The sequence below is a fragment of the Camelus bactrianus genome, unplaced genomic scaffold (genome assembly GCF_048773025.1).
Source record: "Camelus bactrianus isolate YW-2024 breed Bactrian camel unplaced genomic scaffold, ASM4877302v1 HiC_scaffold_40, whole genome shotgun sequence".
NCBI lineage: Eukaryota > Metazoa > Chordata > Mammalia > Artiodactyla > Camelidae > Camelus > Camelus bactrianus.
In genome coordinates, this window is record NW_027413956.1 from 1,749,533 (window position 1) to 1,775,555 (window position 26,023).

The 26,023-nt window shown below is 45.5% G+C and overlaps 1 protein-coding gene across 1 annotated transcript; it reads left to right on the top strand.

Annotated features, from left to right (window-relative positions):
- The first annotated feature begins 147 nt into the window (after nucleotides 1–147).
- Nucleotides 148–8,833, top strand: LOC141576831 (mitogen-activated protein kinase kinase kinase kinase 1-like). Its single transcript, XM_074360194.1, is given in 21 exon segments — nucleotides 148–302; nucleotides 471–528; nucleotides 641–731; nucleotides 1,456–1,520; nucleotides 2,961–3,016; nucleotides 3,137–3,184; nucleotides 3,350–3,392; nucleotides 3,486–3,558; nucleotides 4,096–4,227; nucleotides 4,636–4,698; nucleotides 4,927–5,008; nucleotides 5,510–5,626; nucleotides 5,853–5,931; nucleotides 6,436–6,494; nucleotides 6,568–6,586; nucleotides 6,589–6,610; nucleotides 6,688–6,732; nucleotides 7,493–7,535; nucleotides 7,977–8,139; nucleotides 8,237–8,319; nucleotides 8,699–8,833. Coding segments are annotated over 21 exon segments (1,575 nt in total). The 5' UTR covers nucleotides 148–203.
- The last annotated feature ends 17,190 nt before the right edge of the window (nucleotides 8,834–26,023 follow it).

The following is a 26,023-nucleotide window of genomic DNA, read 5'->3' on the forward strand; positions in this document are numbered from 1 at the left end:
CAGGCTTTCAGGGCCCAGGGGACAGGGGGTGGAGCCGGCCGCACAACCCTGCTGGGGCAGGAAGCCAGCGTGGGGAGGGGGAAGGCCACAGCCAGTGGAGGCAAGACAGTTGCAGGGCCTGTGGGGAGGGAAGGAGGTGCCAGCACTCTGAGCCCTGAGGCCCTGCTGGCCCCTGGGCACAGGCCCAGCTCCGGCCCCCAGGAATGGACCTTGCAGACCCCGACATCTTTAATAGGGACCCCCGGGACCACTATGACCTGCTGCAACGGCTGGGCGGCGGCACCTATGGGGAAGTCTTCAAGGTGAGGAATCCCCTCCTTCTCCATCACCCTCAGACCAGAGATCTTTGGGGTGAGGCCCAAGAAGGGAAGGGGATGCAATAGGGTCCCAGTCCTTGGCTTTGGTTCAAGGATGCTGAGGAGAGCTCAGGCGAATGGAGCCTGCCTGACTGCCAACTTCCCCTTTATAAGGCTCGAGACAAGGTGACGGGGGACCTGGTGGCACTGAAGATGGTGAAGATGCAGCCTGGTGAGGAGAGAACCCAGGAGTGCCTTCCCCACACCCCCACCTCCTGGGACACTGGGATCTCTCCCAGAACCCTTCCCTGCAGCGGCCTTTTCTCTCCGGCCCCTCCTTGCAGATGATGATGTTTCTACACTTCAGAAGGAAATCCTCATCTTGAAAACTTGTCGGCATGCCAACGTCGTGGCCTACCATGGGAGTTATCTCTGGTGATGAGCTTAAGACCTGCCCTGGGACCCAGCCCAGCCCCTACCCCCGAACTCCCATTCCTGACGAGGGTACCCCCTACCCTGACCTCAATCATGGATCCTCATTTTTAACTGGGGCACCCCTAACTGGATCTCCAAGTCACTTCTCTGACCAAAGGATCCCCAAATCTAATCTCCAATCCAGAACTCCCATTTCTTACAAGGGGTCCCCAAAATGGATCCCTTTGTAGTAACCAAACCTGAACCAAGTCCCCTAAAACCAATCTTTCATACTCCTACTCATCGGGTCCCCCGGTTTCACTTTCAGTTCCTTTAATATGAACACCAAAATTCCCTGACCCTCAAACTAATATCCCAGATACCTCAATAATGACTTCTGTTCCCTATACCTGGCACCTTGGCCTCCTCTGTCGCCTCCGAACTTTCACAGCCTGTGAAGTCTCTACCATGTCTTCTAGATTAGTGTGGAACAGCAGAGGTGCTCTGGCTTAGGAGCCCAAAGACCTGGGTTTGATTCCACTTGACCTTGAACATATTATTTCCTCTCTGAGCCTCAACTTCCCCATCGGTAAAATGGAAATGGGACTGTCTCACTCTGGTGGGCGAGAGAGAGATGGCAGCTCTTACACTGAAGATCTTGTTGAACTAGAACAAGGCAGTGGGCTAGGAGCTGTCCTACAAATGATTTATTACTGCTATTGTGATTGCTCTTGAACTGTTGTAGGCTGCAGAGGCTCTGGATCTGCATGGAATTCTGTGGGGTGGGTTCTCTCCAGGGTGTCTACCAAGGTGAGAGGAGCCCCTGCTCCTCCAATCCACCCCTTCTGTCCCTCTGCCATTGTGTCTCCTGGGACTGCATTTCTGGTCCATATTTCACACAATGAGCCCCTTCTCTGGGCCTGACCTGACCTGGATGATGCTGGGGATGTGACAGAGCAGGCCCTGAGCCCTGTCCCCCAGGACCTGAGAGTCCAGCCCTAGTCTTTTTGCAGGCAGTGACCCCTCCTCCTTCCCCCGCCCCATCTTCCTCTGTGTCTGCTTTTCCTCGCCAAGGTCTACTCACAAATTTGAGTATTTCTGCATTTCTGGCTCATTGTCATTTCATGCCCACATGTTCATTTAAGGAGTGAAGGCATTTCTGATTCTCTCAGCCTCCTTTTCGCTCTCTTGGAGCATTTGAGGGTGGGGGCGGGGTGGGTCTCTGATCACTTCTGGATTACTGATGTGCACCTCTGTCTCTGACCATCTCCCTGTCTCCACAAAGGTCAGGAAAGGAAGGACTTCATTAGGAAGTCCTAGGTGGGGAAACTGAGTCCCACAGAGAGGAAGTGACTCACATCACCAGCTGTCAGACCTGCTCTGTGCCCTCTCTGTGTCTATATTGTCCCCTCTGAATCTCTCTTTCTCAATGTGTCTGTTTTCTCACTTATTGGTCTCTGCCCAACTCTTTCTTTCTCTGCCTCAGTTTGGATCTGTTTCTGATTTTCTGTCCCTGTCTCTGTCTCTCTCTGCCTTTCCTCATTTTAACAAAGTCACATCACCTTCTGCTCAAAGCCCTCCCAAGCCTTCCATTTCCCTCCAACAATAAGCCCAAATTTCGCATCACAGTACTCGAGTCTGACGCCCACAACCACCCCAGGCTGACCCACATTCTCTCCACTCCACCCACTTTGCCATTTTCCAGGCCCACCAGGCAATTTAATTTCCTACCTCCGGGCCTTTGCACTTGCTCATCTTGTTCACGTTGAGTGGGAATGCTCCCATCCTCAACCCCATCACCTTCTCAGAGTTGCCTTCGCTGATCACCCAGTATAAAATGTCATACCCCTTCCCACACATATTTCCTGTTGTCTTTTCTTGCTTTTGTTTTTTTCTATTTATTCGCATCTCACATACTGTTTCTTTCCCCTATTTCTCTTGTCTACTGTCCGTTTCCCCCACTGGAATATTCTCTCCACGAGGGTGGGGATCTCTGTCTCTGTGTCCACAGCTGTGTCCCCATTGCCTACCACGGCACCTGGCACACAGTAAATGTGTAGTCGGTTGAATGAATCTATCTCCCTCTAGCCTCTGGTTCCCTGTATTGCTGCCTCTCTCTTTTGCTGACCATTCCTTGTCCCCTCATGTTACCCCCTCCCCATGTGGTACGTGGTGTGGGTGGCAGCCAGGGGCTCCTGGGGCCAGGTTTCCTGGTCCCCATCTGACACCCTGCCGGTGTGACCTTTGCAGTCACAGGCCCCCTGTCAGAGCTCCAGATAAGCTATATCTGCCGGGAAGTGCTCCTGGTGAGGCGATGCTTGGTGGGTTTGGGTGGGGGGAGGAGATGCTTGGTGGGTTTGGGTGGGGGCAGGGCCCTGCTCAAACCCCAGAACACTCACAGACCCCCTCTCCACCCTCGTCCCCAGGGACTGGCCTATCTACACTCACAGAAGAAGATACACCAGGACATCAAGGTGATCTGGGGGCAGAAAAGTAGCCTTGGTGTGTGGGGGCCTCTGGGAGATGGTAGTGGTATTTGGAGGGCTCAGTCGTTGTGTGACCAGGGAGCAGAGGCAGAGTTGGGCTGGCAGTAGGGAGGGGTGTCTGTGACAGCCTCCGATCCCCCCTCTATTCCCCAGGGAGCCAACATCCCCATCAACGACCCTGGGGAGGTCAGACTGGGTGAGTGTGGCTGGTGGGGGTGGGGAGGGGGACTGGCTGGGAGCCAGAGGGGACAGGGACCGTAGGTCAGTATGTCTCTCCCTCTGCCTCCAGCTGACTTTGGTATATCGGCCCAGATCGGGGCCACACTGGCTCGACGCCTCTCTTTCATTGGGACACCTTACTGGTGAGGGGTGCCTGGCTGGCAGCCAGGGGTGGTGCGGGGTTGGTGGTGGTGGGCAGCGGCTTTCCCCACCGTGGATCTCTTGGAATCTCTATCCTGCCTTTTTGTCCTGCCTCTGCCTTTCTCTGTTGAGCGATCTGTGTACTCTGTGGCTCTCCCTTGAGTTTTCCATTTCCCTAGATCTTTCTGTGCATGTCTCCCCTCCACGTGTTTTTCTCAGTGTTTGTGTTGATTTTTATCCAGATCTCTGTCTCTCCATATCAATCCGTGGTTGTCTTTTCTGTCTGTTTCAGTCTGTGGCTCTCCCTGTCTCTTTGCCTCTCTCTGTCTATGTTTTCTAGTCTATCTCTGACTCTCTGTCTTTACCTCTCTCCGTATTTATTTCTGTCTCTCTGCCTCTTTGTGTCTGCGTCCAACTCTCTCTGTGTCCCATTCTCCGGCTCACTCCCTGTCTCTCTCCTGTCCCCCCACCCCCTACCTAGGAGTCTCCCCTCCCCTTCATCATGTCACCCCTGGCTCTCTGAGGGTCTCTGCCCCTAGGATGGCTCCGGAAGTGGCGGCCGTGGCCCTGAAGGGGGGATACAACGAGCTGTGTGACATCCGGTCACTGGGCATCACAGCCATTGAATTAGCCGAGCTACAGCCACCCCTCTTTGACGTTCACCCTCTCAGGTAGGCAGATGTGGCAGGTCCCCCTGGTCCCAGAGATCCCACTCGACTCTGACCCTGAACACCACCCCCCGCCTGCTTCCCCACATCTAGACCCCCCTACAGGGGTTCCCTCTCCCTTCGAGCCCAACCCGAGAACCTCAACCCAGAAAGCATTTTCTCCAGTCCATACCAGGAGCCCCCAGTGCAGGGAGTCCTGTCTTGAGGCTCCCCTGAGACTTCTGGAACTCTGTAACATGATGAGCAGCATCCCCTGGAAGTGGCGTCCTATGCATCGTAAAACCTACCCCTCATTCTCCTCCTGTCCCTCACTGCTCTCTGCTGACCTCAGTGCCATCGGGGGTTCCTCACATCGTGAGATCTGACCTCCACTGAGAAGTCTGAATCCCATGTTCTGTCCTTGCATTCTAGAGATCTCTTCATCATGACCAAGAGTGGCTATCAGCCTCCTCGGCTAAAGGAAAAAGGCAAATGGTAGGAGAGAGTCATGGGAAGGCGGGGGAGAGAGGGCAGAGTCAGGGCTGATGGTCTGATGGGAGGGTCTCTGGTCCCCTCATCCCAGAACTTGCCGTTTGGGGGGGTTATTTATCTATTTATTTACTTTTAGAGGAGGGGGTTGAACCTAGGGCCTCCTGCATGCTAAGCATGCGCTCTAACACTTGAACTGTACCCTCCCCCAGTACTTGCCTTTTTCTTCCCAAGGTCGGCTGCCTTCCACATCTTCGTCAAAGTCACCCTCACCAAGAGCGCCAAGAAACGACCTGGCGCCACCAAGATTCTCAGTGTGAACCTCCCCTCCCTGAGCAGCCTTCCCAACCCACCCCCTGTGAGAACCCCCCAGGGCCTCCCTCGGCTCCCTAGAACACTGATGATTTTATTCCACAGAACGCCTATGGCCCTTTCAAAGTCCCTGCTCCCTCTGAAATCCCCAGGGCTCCGCCTTCCAAGACCCTCCAAATTGTACCCCAGACCTTTCCCCCAAGATATGCTGAGTTCTAAAACCTCACAAGTTGCCAACGGCTTCAGGACCCATTCCTTGGGGTTCTCTGGAATTCCAGGGGACACCCGAGACACCTCTGGAATTCTCCAACTTCTCTGAATTCGTCTGATCCCTTCAGACACCTCAGAATCCCCCAGGTGGCAGCTGCCCAGACTTCCCCGCCTTCTTCCTCTATTGGCACCTTCACCGCCAGATTCCCTTAGATGGGTTCTCAAGCCCCTGTGCCAGCCCTCTCCCTGCAGCCCAGCCGTCTGTCTGCTGACAGCCTCCTCCTCCCACCCCCAGCACCGACTGGTGTCCCAGCCCGGGCTAAACAGAGGCCTGATCCTAGAGCTTCTTGACAAACTGAGGAACCCAGGGAAGGGGGCAGCTGTTGGCGAGATTGAAGATGAGGAGCCTGAGGTGAGTGGGCCTTGCTTGGATGACAAAAGCACTGGACGGTCCCCACCTTTGCTCAGGCTGCTCCCCTGCCTGGGGTGTCCTTTGTTGCCTCTCTTAGAAGGAGAAAAGCCAGGGAGCATGGGGGGCTTGGCACAGAGCTGGGGGCACAGAGGTTACGGGAGAGCCGAGGGCTCCAGACTGGGCTGCTGGAGGCCAGTGGGCCTGATGCGGCTGCCGCTCTGCCCAGCTACCCCCCGCCATCCCTTGGCGGATCCGATCCACCCATCGATCCAGCTCTGTGGGGATCCCAGATGCGGACTGCTGTCGTCAGTAGAGAATCCTTAAGCTTTGGAGACCCTTGTAACCCCCTCATCAGATTGCCAGAGACCCCAGAGACCCTCCTCGCTTCTAAACAGACCCTCAGAGGCCCCCCATTACCATCTGATCCCACAAGAGGCCCCAGAGAACCTCATCTACAAAATGATTCTAGAGACCCCTACCTCTCCACTCTGCACACTGACCCCATAAGATTTCCTATAACCACCAGGACTCCCAGAGACCTCAGAAACCTTGTTCTGATCCCAGATACCCAAGTGGAATCTAAAAATAAACACTCTATAACCATGTTGAGCCCCCATCGCCCTGATCACAAATCTTGACCCCAAAATGAGACCCCTGTAAACCAAGATCCCTCCCCTGAAAGGACAGCTCCAGTCCTAAGATCCTGGCTGCAGACCACTCCCCCACCCCAGTTCTATTCTTTCTATTCCCGAATCCATGTCCCCAGCTCACTGTGTGTCACCTGCATACCACCCCACCCCACCTCCTGTGGCGGCACATGGAGTTCAGGAAGCTCAGAGGCATGTAGTCCAGACCCACAGCTGACACGGTGAGATGCCTCCCCACTGCCCCGCCACCCTCCACTCCCCCTGGGCCACTGCTGACTCTTTCCTATCCCACAGGCTCGCTTACAGCCCCTGGAGGCTTCAAGAGCAGCAGTCCTAGGTCAGGGACCCTCAGCGTGGGAGGGGGGCTGGGATATTTGTGGGGACCTCCCGAGGCTCATGCCTGTCCCTCCTCAGGAGGAACCTGTCAGAGTCCGACGAAGACTACGACGACGTGGAAATGTGAGAGAGCACCTCAGACCCCAGCCAGCCCCACCATCCATGACCCCAACCTCAGCCCCTGCTTTCCTTCCACCACTAAGCCCGGAAACCTGGCAGTACACTCAGTACCCACACCTTCCTTCACCCTAAACCTGACCCTCCCAGACCAGCCCCACTCTCCTCCCCACCAACCCTTCACCCCTAACCTCACCCCAACTCAACCCTGGACCCCCTGCCACATCCAAGTCCCCAGCTCGTCCTAGATGTTGCTCCAACACCCAGACCTCAACTGCAGCCATAAACCTCAACCCCTGGCCCTCATCTTTCTTCATCTTCTCACCCAAACTCACACTGAACCTCAGCCCCTGGGAATTCTGCCCCCTCCAGACCCTCAGTCCCAGAACTCAACCTCAACCAGGAGTCAACCCAGGCCCCCATCTCCCTCAGCCCCAGGCCTGGGGGAGATCCATTCCACACATCTCATCTGTAATATACTCCCATGTGGCGTGCCCAGTACCAAGTGAGAACCCGACCCCTAGGAGCTCATAGGACCTGTGTTACTAGGTGGCTGTGATGATGCAGAGACCTAATGCACTGTCAACACTGATATCCAAGAGTTGCTGTTGCTATGATCGTCATGGTTATTAGTCCTTTCACCCTCAGCTCCAGCCCAGACAGAGTCACATCCTGGCCCTCCTGAGCTCAGACCTCCAGCCCTAACCCACCCGAGTACTTGCTCCCAAAACCCTCCTCCCCCGCTTAAGCCATCTGTGTGTTTCTGCCCCACCCTCGCAGAAGATATACCTCCTCCTCTACTCCCCAAGGTAAGGTTCTGGGCAAAAGCTGGTGGGCTGGGGGCCAGGAGGCCAGGGTCCACAGATGGTGGGATACCAAGCTCTCCAGGGCTGGAGTCTAGGACACTAGGTCCCTTGAAGTCTGGGACGACCAGGACGATGATCCCACTGGGATCTGGAAGTGGCATCCCTGAACCTAGGTGTGGGACTCAAAATATTTAGCCTGATGAACACTCATCAGTAGCTGGTCCTCGGAAACTCCTGCTGTACCCAGCATTCCCCCTTTAGTTGCCGGAGTATGTTGATGTTGTTGGGGGGGCGGTTAGAGGGGAAGGCTGGAGTGGTGGTCGGATATTGTGGGGAGGGTCAGACCAATGATGCAGCATCAGTTCTGGCAGAGGCAGACTGCAGGGTGCCCTCCCTCGGAGATCATCTCATGTATTTTCCCACCTTCCCTCCCTGTTTCCAAAGCCCAAGTTCCGTTCTCCATCTGACGATGGTCCTGGGGGGACTGTGGATGAGGGGCAGCTGAGCCCAGGGGTACTGGTCCACTGTGCCAGTGGGCCTCCCCCCTGCACCCCCCAACTTTGGGCTCCCCCAGCCACCCGAAGCCCCCACCTAACCGCTCACTCAGGTAACAGGGCAGGCTGGGGTAGGAGGTGGGCATAGGTGGGGGTTGTTCAGGGCAGGGGGGGGTGATTTGGGGGCTGATTTTCCCCATCCCATCTCAGAACCTTCCCTCTGGAACCCAGCCCTCCGGGAGCCTGACCAGCCCCCGCTTTTGCCCCCCAAGAAGGAAAAGATGAAGAGAAAGGTGAGGCCAGCTGTGCTGAGGACTCACACCTCTGATCGGGGCTGGGGCTGCCTGGTTGGGGTTGCGGGGCTGAAGACTAATAATGATGACAGGTGACATTTGTTGAGCAACTCCTCTGTGCCAGACCCTGACCTCATGTCTTTACATGGTGTATACCTTCACAGATGGAGATAGATAGCACAGAGATAGATATTGTCCCCCATTTAAAAATGGGGAAACTGAGGCACAGCGGGGTAAGTAGCTTTCGAATGTCATAAACTTTCAGGAGGCAGAGGCAGGATTTGAACCTTGGCACTCCAGAGTCTTAACCACGGCAACTTCCTGTCCCCTCCTCTCTTCTGCTGGATGGGCTGCTGCACTGCCCCTATGGCCCACCCAGGGATGTGCCCTTCTTGTAAAGTTGTTCAATGGCTGCCCTCTCCAGATCCACAGCACGGTGGCCTCGACACACCGTTCCACCAAAGTTGAGCATTCAGGAGAGTCTCAGAGAATGAAAGTCCAGACAGATCATTAAGCTTATCTGTGCTTGCTTGCTGAGTGGCCCAGTGAGGACTGAAAGGGAGGGGGTCAGACTCCAAAGCTCAGGCTTGTCATTCTGTGATGCTGGGCCACTTGCAGAGACATAAGTTACATGAACTTCAACAAAGAAACTAGCAGTGTGTGTCATTTCCACGTTCTTGTGGAATGATGGAGAAATACGATGTGGTTCTAGGATAATTAAATGAATACTTGACTTGTTGAACGACCATGTATAAAGGCACTGACAGATGAGCTGATGTGGGCTTGGAGTAAGACGCTTCGTGGCCAACCCACTGTTAAGTCCTCAGTCACGCCCTCCACAGCAATTCTGTTTATGACAGGAATGAAAATGTGTCAGTATTATGTGTTTAATTTGTAGTCACGTGAACACCAGAAGGATAGCAAAAATGACAGACTCATAATTTAAAGTGATGTTCACCCACTAAAATACTGGGCTGAGTTTTCTCCAACTTATTAATAAGAAAAATTCCATACACTTTTAAAAAAGGTTGAAAGAATACTGTAATGAATGCTCAGCTAAGGAGTACTTAGGTTGAACAACATTAGTATTTTATCGGTTTTCTTTACCTGGTTTTCTAAATATTTATTCTTTTAGCAATTTGAAAGCAAGCTGCAGACTTCATAAAATTTGACTGCTGAATACTTCCTTATCTCCTAAAAATAGTCTCCTGTCACTCAAATTCTAACCATCACATCTAAGAAAATTAATAGCAATTCCGTAAGTTTGTGATATCCAGTCCATACTCAAATTTCTTTAATTTTTTATGGTGGTAAAATATTTATAATACAAATACTATTAATTACCCTTTTGCTAATTTTAAGTGTACAGTTCGGTGGCATTAAGTACATTCACATTGTCATGCAACCATCACCACCATCCTTCTCTAGAACATTTTCTTCATCATTCTCAATTCTTGATCCACTGAATTTGATATGAAACTTTGTAGGGGCAGGGCCTATAATCTGACATATGGATCTAAAAGCCAACTTCATAAGCACATGGCTGAGGAGGTAGCAACTTACCTGTGACACGAATAAAAAAAATTGGGGGATTTTAGTCAACAATAAGTTCAATAAGTTTGTGAGTGCCATAGTCCTGGACTCAGGGAAGACTGAAGTCTGCCATTTTCTGCCCTGCTCAGACCCTCCTGGGAGCATCATGTCCAGTTCTGGGCTCCACACCATTTGGTAGTCAGAAAACTCTTGTCAGGAAAATGAAAGGATTTAAAACAGGCAGTCTCTGAGAAAGAGAGGAAGAAATTGGACATTTGAGGCTTGAGGAAAAAAACAAACAAAAACTGTTAACACCTTAAGTAAGAGATGTCATTTCAACTTGCTTGGAATATTTAAAGAACTCCCATTTGGAAGGTATGTTTGTTTTTTCTAAGGGGTAGTTCTCGGGCTAATAAGAGGGAAGTGCTGTGGGGAAGGCTTCAGTTTAGGTGAATAATTTAATCATAATGACGGGAGTTGATTAGAGTGTGGCCTTAGGAAGCAGCCAGTTCCTTGTCACAAGCGGCATCCACTCTAACACTTGGCAGAGGAACTCTAAGCACTGAGTGGCTTTTTAGACTAGAGGACTTTAGGGTCTCTTCTGTACAATGTTTCATTTAGGATTCTTTGAGTTGCAAGAAATAAACCCAGACTACCTCCTTCTCTTGAACTGTTGCATGTGACCAGTGGCAGGACTGAACACTGAAACTCAAGTAGGACAGAGCACACATGCTCGCTCCCCTCTCTCTCCCCTGCCCCCTCTCCAACTTGATGTGTTCTCTTTCTCACTCTGCCCACCCCACCTCTGGCCTCAATTTTTCTCATTGATTTGGCAGCAGCCTGGTTAGAAAAAAACAAAAACAAAAACAAAAACAAAACAGCTGCTGACTATTTCTGATCTTAAGATGGTTGGTTGAAAGATCCTGGAGACAGGCCCTGTGTTACCAGTCATCTCTGGCCAGGGAAAAATGATGATGGACAAATTGGCTGGAGCTGTCCAGTTGTGAGCTCTCTCAGGTAACAAGGGACCCTGTGATGGCAGCTCAAATGCTACGAAGGACAGGGGTGGGCATGGAGACCCTGTCCTGCCTGAAATGATGTGAGGGGCCAGTCCTGAAGGAAAATAGTCCTCTGCAGGGTCCTTCATGGCCACCTCAAGTCACCCTGAAGGAGAAAATGCTGGAAGGTCACCCGGACGCTCCACATGAAATGTTGTAACATAGTTGGGGGCTGCCGGGAAAGCCCTGCTACCCACAGACTGGCCAGGAATGCAGCAAATAAAGTGAGGCTTTCTTTTCTGAGAAATGATGGGGGCAGGGTGCAGCTGTGAGGCCAGGGCAGGGGTGCAGACATTTGAATTGTGACTGAAAGCCAAGGGTGAGGCCTGGGACCCATGAGACCACAGCTGAGATCTTAAGAGTTTTAGTAAAAAAAAGTCCCTGCTTCCTTTACACCCAGGAGAACTGAAGGTCCTCAAGGTGCAACAACAATTCAGTGGTAGAAAAAGTCTTGAACATGGGAGTCCCCTGGCCCCTGATATTTCTCCTACTCTATAAACCATCCTGCCTCTGAGAAATTACCTTATCGCTACCTTATCTTCCTGGCATTTTTGGTTTGAGAAGGACCCAGGCTTGGCTCTCAGAGAGAGGCCAAATGTCCCCAAGCACCAGTTCTTGAGGTCATTGCAAAGACACCCACGGAGGAACTTTCCATTTTAATCTTTGTACCAGTTGTTTGAGTGTCACGTTCATGCACCCTCATTTTGCTATGAACTTATTCATTTTGGGGCAAATTCTACAAGTCACAGCAGGGATTTCAAAGAGAGAACATAAATGCAGGACATGCCCCTGGGAGCTAAGTCCCCGTCCTTGTGCCACTGCCCACCCCCAGCTTTCTACGTCCTGTCTCTGTCTCCCCCACCCCCATCAGCCCTCTAAGGCTGACCTGGAACCAGGACATTTCCAGGAGTGAGGGAGGCAGGCTTTGGGATGAAGGGCTGTTAGTGCAGCTAGGCTGGCGTTTGTATAATCCGTCCCGGAAGTGGAAGTAGGATGATGGCGTTGACGGCGACAAGGATGAAAATAGGTTTCAGGTGGATCTGCTTTGCTGTTCTGACAGCGTCATCTGAGCACCCAGGTAACTAACGAAATGAGAGCTATAGGGAGCGGATGCTGCTGCTTCTCTGAAAACCCATACGGGGAATGCCAACGGTTTGAATGTTTCATTATACTTTATATTTCATAAGATCCTGCAGGGTACAAAAAGAATAAAAAAGTAATGGCTGGAAATGGAGAAGCAGGAGTGATGAGTCCTGGAATTGAAAATAAGCATCACCCTTGGTTACTGTGGGTAAATAATATACTATAAACACCTTGAGAGTGGGGAGTGGTGTGGAAAAAGGCAGTGCCTGAAAGTAGCAGCACTGACATGGCTCTAAATAGGGCTACAAAAAACAATTAGGACAAAAGAGAGACAACTTCACTCTCTCTCCCTGAACACTGATGCCAGAAAATAGAAAAGGGGGGCCCTTTGGGAGAATTTGTTACAGAATATAACTGTGGCTGCAACAAACACGTTCTGGTCTCACAATGAGTTATAGATGAAACCTATGTCTATGACAAATGTGCCTCGTGTGAAAGCCACAGCACTTGAAAATATATGTTTTTTTTTTCCTCCCTGCATCTCTTGATAGGGAACAAATAATCTATGGAAGACATGTCCATGTTCATGCACAGAATAAATCAAGAGTCAGCCCAGCAGGCTTGGGTATGACACGCAGGCCAGTAAAGAGCGCCCACTGCTTTCTGTTCCAGCAATCTGATAGCCTCCTCAAAATTCAAGCCATTCTGTGTGGATATCTGCTCTTGAGGGTAGGCTTCTAGAGGGTGGCAATGCATCTTTTTCATCTGGTCAGCAATGCCAACTTTAGATGACTCTTTGGATTTTGGAACTAAGGCAAAATGTGGGAAGATGTTAGTTTTCCCCCAGCAAAGGTGTGTTTTAAGCACAAAAGGCTACCTGTTGGATACGTGGAGCACCATTTGTGTGGAGAGTGTTGCCACAGGGACCTCAGGGAGGGTAATGTAGACAGTGTGCGATGGGCTAAGGAAGAGACTTTCACATTTTTTGACCTACACTGAACACATTTTACGTGGAGATGCATCACACACACGGAAGGTTTCATGAAACAATGATTACTCTAACTATGTGCAGCACATCTTAATTTTCCCATCCCATGCCATTCCAATTTATTCCATTGCTTGCTTCCATCCTTCCTTCCTCCCTCCATCTCTTTCTCTTCCTTCTGTATATTAAATTGGTTGTGGCTTAGTGTTTGAACAGCTCTGCACTAGGGGACATGAAGAGACACAACAGAGCATCTGTGTTCTATCCAACAAGCTGACTGTAAGCCTTAGGAGGGAAGAATTATCCCCAAAACCTAGCTCAGGGTATAGTGTGCTGCAGATACTAAAGAAATGTTCCTTATCAACACCATCTACTAATTACTTGACCTTGGGCAAATCATCAACTGTTCTGTGCTTCTATTTTCTCATCTGTTAAAAGATACTAATAATACTTACCTCTTGGCATTGTTGTGAGGATGAAAGGATTTAGAACAGTGCTTGACATGTAGTTTGTCATCATTTTTGTTGGTAATCTTATGATTAAAGACGCGGTGGTAAATGCTGTCAGTTCTCGCCAATTTACTTGGCTATTCTCTCATTCATCCATTTCTACAATGCCTTCTAAGTTCCCTGAACAATGCTAAGCATTTTGCATTAGTTACTCTTGTTATCATCTCAATAATTCTATGAGGCAGGCACTGTTAGTCTCAGTTTATAGGTGAGGCTTAGAAGGGTGAGCTACTTGCCTAACATAGCTAGCCCGTTGCACCAGGTCTAGATGACTCAAAAGCCTGAGACAAATGGAGGCAAGTGAAGTCGAGTAGAGGGTGTTTCAGGCAGATAGATTTGCACTTGAAGAAGTTTAGGGACGGGGTCCTAATACTTTATTTTGTATTTGTTGTTTCCCCTCTCATCTTCATGAACACTTGAATTGGATGAGTGTAAGGAAGGTAGCAAGATACACTTCATTTGTGACATAAGAAAGAAACAAGAGAAGTCTTGGTTATCTTTTTTTCAAGCTCCCATACAACTACTCTCTTTCAGAAGCTGCTTCTCCTCAGTGCTGTGGGTGTGATCCTGCTTGGTGAGCAGATTAGAGTCATCCTGAAAGGAATACTGCTCCAGATTTGATGGAGGTCAAGGAAATGTGGCAAGAGATAGGTTCTCTGCAAAGCAGGAACAAGAGACAGCCTAGGTCAAATGGGGAAATCTGAGGCAATGGAGTACCAAGTGAATAAGAACATTTAAATGGTTACGGTTCTGGAACTGGTGTTGTCAGGGAGTGCGGCTGGACAGGCAGTGACTGATTTCCCAGAGTGGGTTTTATCTGCCCAGTTAGAACTTGTGAGGGGCTGGGGCTACCCCATCTTTGGCCTAAACCTTCATTTTTGAAACCCAGCTTTGATAAGGGTGGCCATTATAGACACCATGTTCAGAATTTGGTAGCTCTTTCTTCATGCAGATTTCCACTCCTTATTAATTATATCTTACCTTCTTATTGAAAATTTCTTTTCCAATTTATATCCTCAGTGGAGTGAAGCACATTTTCACATGTTATATGAAAATATTTCATATTTATTGCACTTCCTGCCTGGTTCACCAGATGAGATTTAAAAAGCAATTCACTCTTGGTTCTCTTGGAGGAGACTGAGGGCTGTCTGCCTGGTGACCGTCCAGTGTGGTATCACGGGAGAAGAAGTTGCACTTAATGTCACATGGGCTGTTTCTGAAGGAAATGGATGAGGTGTTCTTAATTTATTAACTGGACCATTTGCAGAGTGAGAAATCCTCTCTTGTGGAAACATGAATGGAATTTCCTTCCTAAGGATGTTCTTGTTAGAAGCTTTTCACCCTACTCTGGCTCTCCAGCAAAGTCTGCGGACTTTTTTCCTGATGCATCCTTGACCCATCTAAAATTATGTCTTACCTACTTGAAACCCTAAAATTAACTGCTCTTTGACATGAGTAGCTTTCAGGATCTGGTACCTTCTATACACCGGACAGCTCTGCTATTATCAACCCCCCCTCCCATTTCCTAGTGTTGCCGAGTCCAAACTCATTCTGCTCACCACATGACAGGCCAATAAATCGGGAGACGAGGTGTCGGGGCAAGGAATAGCGACTTCATTCAGAAAGCCGGCAGACCCGGAGGATGGCAGACTAACGTCTTGGAGAACCGTCCTGCTCTAGTCAGAATACAGGCTCCTTTTATACAAAAAATAAGGGAGGGGGAGGGAAAATAAGGGAGGGGGTGTGGCTTATTGTTGTAATCCTCTTGCTGCAGGCATTCTTGTTCTTGCAGCCATCCCCGTGGTCTAGGTCACGGTGTCCCTGTAAACCTCCAACAAAACAAAGGTTATTCTCTACTACACTAGGCTGCTTCCAGGCAGCCTCTCACCATTCTTATCAAACCACCAAATATCCCCACATATGTGTGTGTACCTATTCAAAATATTGAACCTGGCACACCATGAATTATGGTCACTGACATTAACAAACTACACAGTATTGACTGACTAATAGCCTAGCTCATTAGTATTTTGTATTAGCATTCCAAATCATAAATATCTGGGGAAAAGGAGGTATTTCTTAGCATTCCCTATTGGTAAGAATGGAAAGTTTGGGACCAGAATTCCTGGACCGCCCTGCTCATCCTTAACTCTTTCCTTTCTGCTGGGGGCCACCTCTCCCTCAGCTGGGAACTCATGGACTCCTGGCTGCTTTGTGAAGCTCTTCTTTCCCCACTGGTCACTGTCACTGCCAGCAGTTTTATTTTGCTGGTTTCTCTGAGCTAACTTTTTTTAACCTATGGAATGCCCTTGCCTCCTTCATTGTCCCTTTTTCTGCTAGCCTCTAGTGGGTCACCAGACAGAGTTGCAGGGGAATATATAAGTTTACTGAAGAGCTTGGGGAAATTAAAGAATATGGCAGTGACTTAGAAAGAGTATGTGCAGTTCCCCTTTAAATGTGACATTTACCAAAACCCTGTCCATTTTCTAAGGGAGAAGCACTCAAAAGTTAAACCTTTCGGAGAAAGTTCTCTCTAACAGGGCTTCTTAAAATCAACGCCATTGATATTTTGGGCCAGATAATCCCTTGTTGTGGGGGCTGTCCTGTGCATGGTAGGATGTTCAGCAGTATCCTTGTTTCTATTCAGGGGATGCCAGTAACACTTTCCCAGTTATGATGACCAAAAATGTCTCCAGACTCTACCCAGAATCCTCTGGTAGAGAACCACTGCCCTTTAGACTTACTCTTCAAAATATGGTCAGCAAAGCAAGTGGCAGCATCATTGCCTGGGACCTTGTTAGAAACGCAGACTCTGGCTGTGCCTCACGTGTACTTCAACAGGATCTGCATTTTGACAAGATCCCCTTACGTGTGCCTTAAAGTTTTGAAGCCCAGCCCTAGAAAATGTCTCGCACTTGCTACTTTTTCTGCTCTGTTTCAACTCCATCTTTCACTGAGATATCTTGCTAACCTTTCCTGGATAAATTTCCACCTTTTGCAAAATTCCTCAGGCTGCTCACAAGTATTTATGTTGATTCAAGAGCCATCGCCTTCCCCCTTCTTTCCAGCAATCTGTCCCCTCAATTCTGAGTTACTAAAGCTATAACAGTGTTCAAGAGGCTCTAGAATAATATTCCAGAAAATGAGCCTGAGCTGGGGAGGGGAGGAGGAATTTGGGTCAACAAGCCTGTAAAAATAGCTCAGATGGGTATTGACCACTCAATGTCTGTCCACTTTGATGTTTCCTGGCTCGTAGGATTTGAAATTAAGCCTAGGCTGATTCTTCAGTTAAAACTATCATCCTTCTTCAATTGACATTACACTTTGTACTCTATGAAATTCAGAATCTGTGAACTGGCAGTGGGAAACACTGAAAGTCTATCAATCTTTTACCAATGACTCGCCTCATTTCCAGCAGTCTTTAGGTGTTCAGAGTACAATAACATTGGTTAACACTCTTTCTCAATGAATTAATTTACACACTTGAATACTGAACCAGCAGTGCTAATCTACCTATCTTATTTTGATACCTAATATCCAGTTTCCTTTTTAAATTGTTTGGTCATCTATTTTAATACTATTGAAATTTAGAACTGGGGCATAACTTTTAGTCACTTTCACATATTTATATTCTGCATCTCAGTTCATAGATTGTTATTTAGCAATTAAGGCAACAAATAGAATACACACACACGTGCGCGTGTCAGTTGCTGGGAGACAATGTGCAAACTGGGAGCCATGTAATTATAGACTTAACAGAACTGGGTTTAGAGTGAGGCAAGAAAACTTACCTAGGGCGCAAACACTCTCTCTCAGCTTCCTGAAAATGCTGACTCTAGTTCTCGCCTGAGACCTAGTATCTCCATTCTGTGAGTGGCATGTCTTCTTTTAGAGTCATTTCTGTATCATCAAGGTTATGGGTAACAACGAATTTTCCTATTGTTTCTAGATTTATGCTGTGTTTTTTGTTCCCTACACTATCTTCCTAGTTTCAATCCCTAGTCTTTTGATTTCATGAAGGTGGGCCATCCTGGTGTTCTGTCTCCAGTGAAGATAACTCCAGTAACCTGAAGATTAGGAAAGATATGGTTCAGAAGATCAGATTTGGAATGTTCTTGCCCAGATTCATTATCTCCATGTGCCAGTTATCAATATGTTGCTTTCTCAGTCCAAACCCACCCTCCTTTGTTCTGATTTCTGATACTGAATCTGGATCCTATACAGATTTCTCTTTCACCACCTAGCTTCATGTTAAGCTTTATCAGTGGAAGATGCTGGAGGAACTCTCCAAGCACTCCTGTTTCTGTTGCTTTTCTTCTTGCTTCTGTAGGGAAGTGGCTGGCAGATACCTTCATGTGAGAGACCAAGTGATGCACATTCTCCAGCAAGTTTTACTGGCACTTTGACCAGCATCTTCTCAGAGAGTCTTGCAGGCACCCCAGCAAGTGACTTCTCGGTGAGGATTACCAGCACTCCAGTGGGCAGCTTCCTGGACAGTGCAGTCAGGGAGACCCACTAGCGTTCACCCACGGCAGTGCCCCCCGACCCAGCAGGTTTCTCTGGCACTCCAGCAGGCTCTTTCCTGCTTGCCAGTCCCAGCCTGTGGTACCTCAGTGAGCTTCAGTGTCATCTGGTGGGCCGCGGCCACACCGTCTGCAACAAGGTCTCATTCTTAGCCTTGAGGGGAGAGGGATGGGGACTTCCAAGTTTGTTTCTTTCTTGAATATTCTCTCTCATTCTTAGGAGTAGCAGCTACTCCCATGATCTCCTCTTCCAGTAATCTTTAGGATTCTCTTTACTCCTCTTAGTATTAATCCTTTTTGTCTATTTAATAACTCTGTATGTTACATTTTTCTGTTTAAATTACTGCTGTAGTTTCTGTCTCCTAATTGGACCCTGACTGGTTCATCCTCCAGTTCAGAAGAGACGTTATACTAAAACCTGAGCCTACTCTGCTTTTAGAAGGCATCCACAGGAGAGATAGGGCTCTTATAAGGATCCACACCCATTTTCTTGTAGCTAGGTTAGAAATGGCCTTCTCTGAATGGAACCTCTAGGAAGTAATGAGGAGTTCATTAAAAGGTGGTGTTCACCAGTAAATCTTTGTTACTTCAGCTTGTCTTTCTGGGTCTTTGCCTAGACATGCTCTCCCCTTCTCTGGTTCTGACTGTAGTATAACTACTGCCAATCTGTTTGGACCTTATCTGCAGACCTTTGATTAAGCCTGAGGCTTTCCCTGAGATTAACTATCTGTAGATAATAGATACCTGTCTGTCTATAGATAATCTCAGGGAAAGTCTAAATTATTTAAATGCATAAATAATTTCTATATATATATATATAAATGTATAAATAATTTTAAATGTATAAATAATATATATATATATTTATATACATATATATAATCAAGATTTCCATGGAGGAAATCACAGATTCTGTTTTTTAAGTTTGTTCCATTTTATTTTGTTTTTGACAATACAGAGTCACTGGAATTGTTTGTCCATGGTTTTCTGCTCTCAATGTAGAGTCTTTTTGAATAAGTGCTTGCATGTGTCCAGTATTAATGTTTTCATGAGTAACCATTCTGAGAATGATTAGCTAACCATTCTCATATTGCTTATGAGGCTTAATGGAAAAACGGAAGATTTTTTCCATTCTTCAGCTATGATTTTCTTGCTGGTTGGGTCAAGAGGCCATCTGATTTACAGAGTTTTTGAGTATTAACTATCACAGGACTCTAACTAAAGTGATGGGCTTGAAAACATACATCGGCTTTACCATGTCCTTAATTCTGAGTTTGGATGCAGCTAAAATAGGGGACATTAATATATTTTAGTTTACACGGTTAGAACTAGGTCTCATACTTAATATGCCTATTTATGAAAAATAAACTATATATCAGCATTTGAGCCAATGGCTTTAGCCCAAATTTATCACAGTAAAATATTGCAGTACTGGTTTCTGATTGATAACCTTCATTAAAGGACCACATGCCTTCCAATATGTTCTTGGCAAGTGTACCTTAATTATTTTATTTTCCTGTCAATAAAATTGGCATAGAATTATATTTTGGGGGTCTATATATGGGCTGCATATATATTAGATGCAAAATGTTATTACTAATAATAGATACACTGAAGTTGGAGGGTTGACAATGATCTAAACTCACATACTAGCTTTAAAACAGCAGCTCAGGTAATGTTTAATAAAGTGGCTTTCATGATTTACTGTATTTCTTACTCTAAACTTTTCCATGAGTGTTTTCATTTGTATCTCAGGATCTTATGGTAGCCTGTGTTATCCATCACTATTACACTGTCACTCCAAGAAGAGATAAATGTTCCATATAGACTAATCTGATACAGATATCCTATTGGAATAATTTCCTTAATGTTGTGTCATTTCTAGATTGTGAAGATGTAAAATACAGGCAGAAGTGAATTTTTTCCATCTTTGTGGTCAGCAGCTTCATTCACTGATTTTGCATCTTAGATATGCTTTAGTGTGGTACAACCATAAAAAGTCACATGTCAAGTAAAAACAGCCTGAAAAATGGTGATTTCTTGCTTGTGGCATTAGTGCTCTTATGGAACAGTTTCTGTGTTTTGAAAAACAATAGAGTTTGTTATGAAAATGAGTTTCCCCAGAGAGTGCCACATGACCGTAGGCTATTAATTATACACTTTTATTGTTATCTTTTGTTCAGAACAGTAGTGCTCCTGAGGTCCTGTGGAACTTTTCTCCCATGAGATCATGTCGAGTTTTGATTAAGCATCATTATATACAGTTCATTAACAATGTATCTTAAAATGAGTTTTTGATTGAACATTTTTATTGGCCATTTACTATAATTGATGGATTCTGTTGAAATTTCACATAGAAAATTTGCCAGGATGGTTATGGTATTTTTCATTATATATCATCATGCCCTTTTCCCCTAAAAGAACCCAAGTTTCTTTTAAAAAAATTAACTTCCAAAAATGAGATATTGATCTATTGCCAAGGCAGTTGTTCCTTCCATAGTTCAATTAGGAGAGAAACAGAAACTGGTAATATTAAATAGAAATAAGAAAAATTGGGGAAATTAAATAATCCTATTAACACAGCCCTATTTTCCCTGGGGCTCAAGTCACTCTTTAGGAGAGAAAATGAACTCTTTCAAGTTGATAAGCATCCTTTTAATGCAAAACTGAACTTGATCTGTTTCACTGGAGTCTCCAATATCACAGCATTAATCATAGTGTTTACAGCTTCTGTTCTGTAATCAAAGGGTTAAAAGGAATTTGGCAGTTGGTCAACTCATTACTTTTTCTAATACCTTTACATTTAAAGAAAATTAGAAATCTCTTAGAAATTGTTTATGTGTTAGTAAAAACTGCCCTAGAATTTTTTTTTTTTTTATACTGAATCTATTGTCACTGGAGGTGTTCAAGCAAATACTGGGTTGGGTACACACTGGGAAGGAGAAAATGGTAACACAGGTCATCTTTAACATTTCTTCCAACTCTAACCTTTTATAAATTACTCATCTGATAACAGCTAAGACATAGGACAAAGATAGAAAAAGAAGAGGGAGAGAAGTTTGAAGACTGATACTGTTTGGCTTCAGGCAAGTTACTTACCTTCTCTGGGTTTCAGTTACTTTAACTGTGATAATAAGGAAATTGAATTCAGTGATGTCAAAGGTTCCTTCCTACTGGAGTATTCCGTGATTCTCTATTTTCCAAGTGACTGAGGAATAAGTGACAGTCTTTCAAGAACCTATTTTTCATTCAGGAAACACCAGACACTTGGGGCGATGGAGCCCACTGACAAATGTTGGCAAATTTATAAAATTCCAATGAATTGACAGTTTTGGTATCTATTATGTTAACATATTTCTACATTATCTGTCTTTTCATGTAGATTTCCTCCTGCTGAAAATATGAATAAGAAAAAAAAATAAAGGAAAGAAATTCTCTTTATAACTATTTTCTTCTTTGAAACAGCAATTACTGCTGCCACAGGAAGCTTCTGTGAGCTGGAATGTGCTTTGTCATTGTCATCACAGACAAAGGGTCAAATTAAAGACAAAGGGTCAAGTTGTAGGTGCTGAGCATGGGATATTTTTCAGGAAAGAGAGAGTGCTCATCATTGCTTACTTTCCCAAATCTCACTGATTGATTGTCATGATCCTTCTTTTCATATCTGTTTTACTCTCTTCCCCTGAACATGGGGACTATTAGCTCACAAATTCACTTCTAACCCTGGTGAAATCACATAGGTTGAACTGTTAGACTTTAGTCCACCACCCAGATATTTGTTGGGGAGCCAAAAGTGCTCGGTCTTCTGAATCTGAAAGAAAAGGAACCCGAAATGTCAAGTACATATTTTATCTGCTGCAGAACTCTGTATTGCTCCTCTTTCTATTTCTCTGTCCCAACATCCTACCCCTTTAAACTGCAAGGCACCACTGCAACAAAGGAAAATGTGCCAGGAATGTACTAAATTATGATTATTCAGTCATTATTCACTCAATAACATTGAGTGGACCACCCTTCCTCATTAACTTGTATCTCAGAATTTATCGATTTTTACCTTAAATAGTGGTTAACTAGGACACTTTCTCTCTTTTCCACATCTTGCCCTATCTTGCAATTTAAGTGGGAATAACATTATGGAAAAATAATAAATTTAATCCATTGTAACATCAAGTTCAGTGGGTGAAACTTAAACATGGGTCAAGTTTAAGACTATATTGAAGTTCATTCACATGATATATTGATTTATTTCCCATATGTGAGGTGAATGAACAAAGTGGCTTTGTGAGCATTTAATGTTTTAACCACATGGAGGAGAATACTATTTCTCCTTAAGTGTAAAACTAAGTGATAAGATACATTTTATGGCCCATTTTATTGTGGGTGAGGGTCTACTGCAACAGTAAGAAGTCTCTACCCCATAGTAAAACTTACATATTTGGGTGAAAGAAAAAATCCAGAGTCAAGATAGCAGCTTGAACATTTGTTGTTGTTCTTGGCCGGAAAGGGAAGAAACAGACTACTGTGAATCTGTGCATCATCTGCTAAACCGCTTAGTGCACAGATCCTGTGGATTGAGATTGTATTCTTCATGTAGACAGAGAAGGGTATGAAAACAGAGTTCGATGACCCAACCTGGGAATAGGATGGAAAGACCAAAGTGTCTTGTCTTCACACCAGCAATAAGGCATTCTGGGGAAAGTACAGAGCTTGCTAGTTAATAGTCCTGGACTCTAGCCTTCAGTCTGTCTTGAGCATTTGTGTGCCCTAGGCAAGCTAACTCATCTCTTTCAGCGTAACTTTCTTGGTCAGCATGTAGACGAGGAATGGAGACATCCTTGACATCTCTGGCGCAGCGCCTAGCATCCAGCAGGCACGTGCAAAGTAGTCATAGGTTCTGAATCTTTCTCGCTTTCTCACCCACAAAGTGAGGGATTTGATCTATAACACAATCATTTTCAAGTACTTGTTTTTTTTTTGAAGCAGTAGAAGCTTTTGAATACCACCAACAAATTTTACATGGAATCCCAATACATTAAACAGATGAAGCTAAACTGTTCTGATTGGAGTGAAAGTCCAGAACTACCTTCACTGGTCCTTTGTGTTTATTATGCCAGGAGTTTGACGTCCATTCAAGCTTTCACTCACTGCGTGTGTGGGAACTGCGTGTGCACATCCATGCACTCGTGCACAGGCAATCACAAAGCTTTTCAGCACCTTTAAATCATTAATTATTTCTTGGGCCAATACATATTCCTTGTGGGTTACTCATGTCAGTGGTCTAGTTTTCCACCTTCTATTTCCCCAAGGTAAGTCCCCTGACAATTTATGATGAAAGAGGGTTCGTATTGATGTAGTGAATGATGATGATCCTTTGAAAATGTGTTGGCAGTCACACTTGCAAATAAAGAGTGGCACAGCCAACTGCAGGCAAGCCTGATTCAGGCGGGATCCTATAATGGGTATCATCTATCTGTGCCACTGACTGTGGGTGTTGGAGTTTTTACTAAAATTACCATTTGGGGCCCTCCCTGTTCAGATATCTATTTTTAACAATACACGAAAAGTTTCTTTTAATTCAAGACTATATAAAGACAAAAGAAGCATTTGGTTTAGCATAAATCCTAGCATCGTAATAACTGTATATATTTTACTAAATATTTAACTTACTTCTATGACATCTATACTTAGCAGCGAAGCTCTGTTGGGAGAGCCTTCAGACTCAGACTAAACTGATTTTAAATCCCAGCTCTTTTCATTTGTTAGCTTTGTGAACTTGAGCAATTATTTTATCCTTGCTAAACCACAATTTCCTCATTATTAGTGGAAATGGAAATGAGAATTCATTCCTCTTTTAGGTTGCTATGAGACTTAAAAGAAAAAAACAAAATCCATTCTGGAGCCCAACAATGGACTCAGCTCACAGTAGATGCCCAACATCTATTAATTCATTTTTGATTAAGAGGTGATGTGGTGCTGATGTTGACTGACAGTCCATCCTCAGCCCCAGACTGGTGAGACTTGAGAACCAAATATGGCCAAAGAGCGACACCAGGACAGCTTGGCTCCCTAGCTTATTTGATTCTTCTCTTTCTACCTCTGTGTCAGTTACTGATCATTGCATCTTGAGCTGACTTGGATTTTTATGCTAATTTACAAAGATTCTCTGGTTCTTTGTTGTTTGTTGTTAAATGTTTACATACCACCAAGATGTAAATGTCTGCATTAACTCCAAGCCTATCATCCTCTCAGCCTCTAATGCTATTGCACAGATTCACACAGTCAAAGCAAGAAGAAATCAGCTTTCTTTCAAAGTGTGCTCTGCAAACTATCTGCTATTATCATAAGCTTACTTAGGTATGTGCCACCTCTCTCTCTCTCTCTCTCCCTTTCTTTAGCTTTCCTCATTAGACATTTTTTAGGTAGTAATGACTCCAATTTATATACCTCATGAAAATTTTTGCTCTTCTGTGTCGACAGCACTAACTATAGAATTAAACTCTTACAAATTTAACATGCAGACAAGACATTATTAAATGTGCAGAGTCTGATTTAGTAGGTCTGGTGTAGAGCCTGAGATTCGGTGTTTCTAACAAGCACCCTGATGGTGTTCACACTGTTGATCCACAAACCTCAGTTTAGGTAGCAAAGGTCCAGGTACATCCCAGGCCACCTTGTCAATCATCCACTATTGCCCCTCCTCCATCTCTTCTGCCCATCCAATTAGAATAAGCAGAGTTGGTTTTTCGTTTAGTTTTGTTTATGTATGTATTCCATTTCCTGGCCATGTTTGAAATACAAACAGATCCAAGAAAACCCTATTGCCAATTTGGAAATTTTTAGCTGTTTATCTCCAAAAATTATTTTCTAAAGGAAAAAAAAAAAAGCCAACAGAAACAAACTCACAACTTTGTGTCAGTTTTCAATGATGACCTCCTTTTATGAGATTGCCTTCTTTGCAAATTCAATCTTTTTTTTTTTCCTTTGGCCATCTTGTAGGTTGATTTCCTAACTACAAAGAAAGTGAAAAGCCCTTATGGAAAAAAAAAAACCATTCTTATGACTCTGAAAACTATTAAAGTAACATTGGCATGTGATTATGGCCAGTCATCCATAGGCTGAGCATTTATAATAACAAGAACTCTTCCTTCCCAACTTCTTTTCAACAGTGAGCTATCTGTGAGTCCTATTTTATCAGTGAGAATGATGCGGACGTGAACTGGGACTTCATGGATTTGTTACGTTGTCAGTAGTCACACTAAAAGCCTATCTGGTAACCTGTGGGGCTTTCTCCGCAACCACCCCCGCAACAACAGCCCTGAATTCTAAAACACAAAGATATTCAGAAACGTCATAAACTTCGTTATTTTAAGAGCTGTTTCTTGAGAAAACTGTGGGCCAAGCATTCTAGAATATATTATCACTTAGACACAGATTTTCATTGACAACATTCTGTGGGCATCCACTTAATATTAAGCCAAGGAAATAATGGTCCTTGTTTCTTTCCCTTAAAATGACAGGAATAGTGGGTACTTGTTCCTTCTGAAAAACAGGAAATGTCTAAGCCAGCAGTGTTCACACTGGTGTCATTACTTGTATCACTTCAGTTATCGATTGAACCTTGCCAAATTCTCCATGATGCATCTGTCTACCGAGGAGGGAGAGGCTTGTGTGAGAGATTGACTCGTAAAGGTTACCTCAGGATCAAATGATACACAGCTCCCTGCCTTTTAAAAACCTTTGACAGGCTGGCAACCCAGAGAGTCACCCAGGCACAGAAAATGGGGCTTCTGGCTATGATTTTCAGAAATTAGGAATGTACTGTTTTAATCTCATTGGTACAGAATGTGGACTTGATTCTTCAGAAGGGATGCCCACACCAAATAACACTCATCAGTACTGTCTTCTGTCAACTTGAAGCAATGGAAGTCTGAGTATTTTCCGGGATTAGAATGCAGGAGTCCCTAGGAGTTGCCCAGATCCTTGAATTTCTTGACTATCTGGTCATTTACAGGG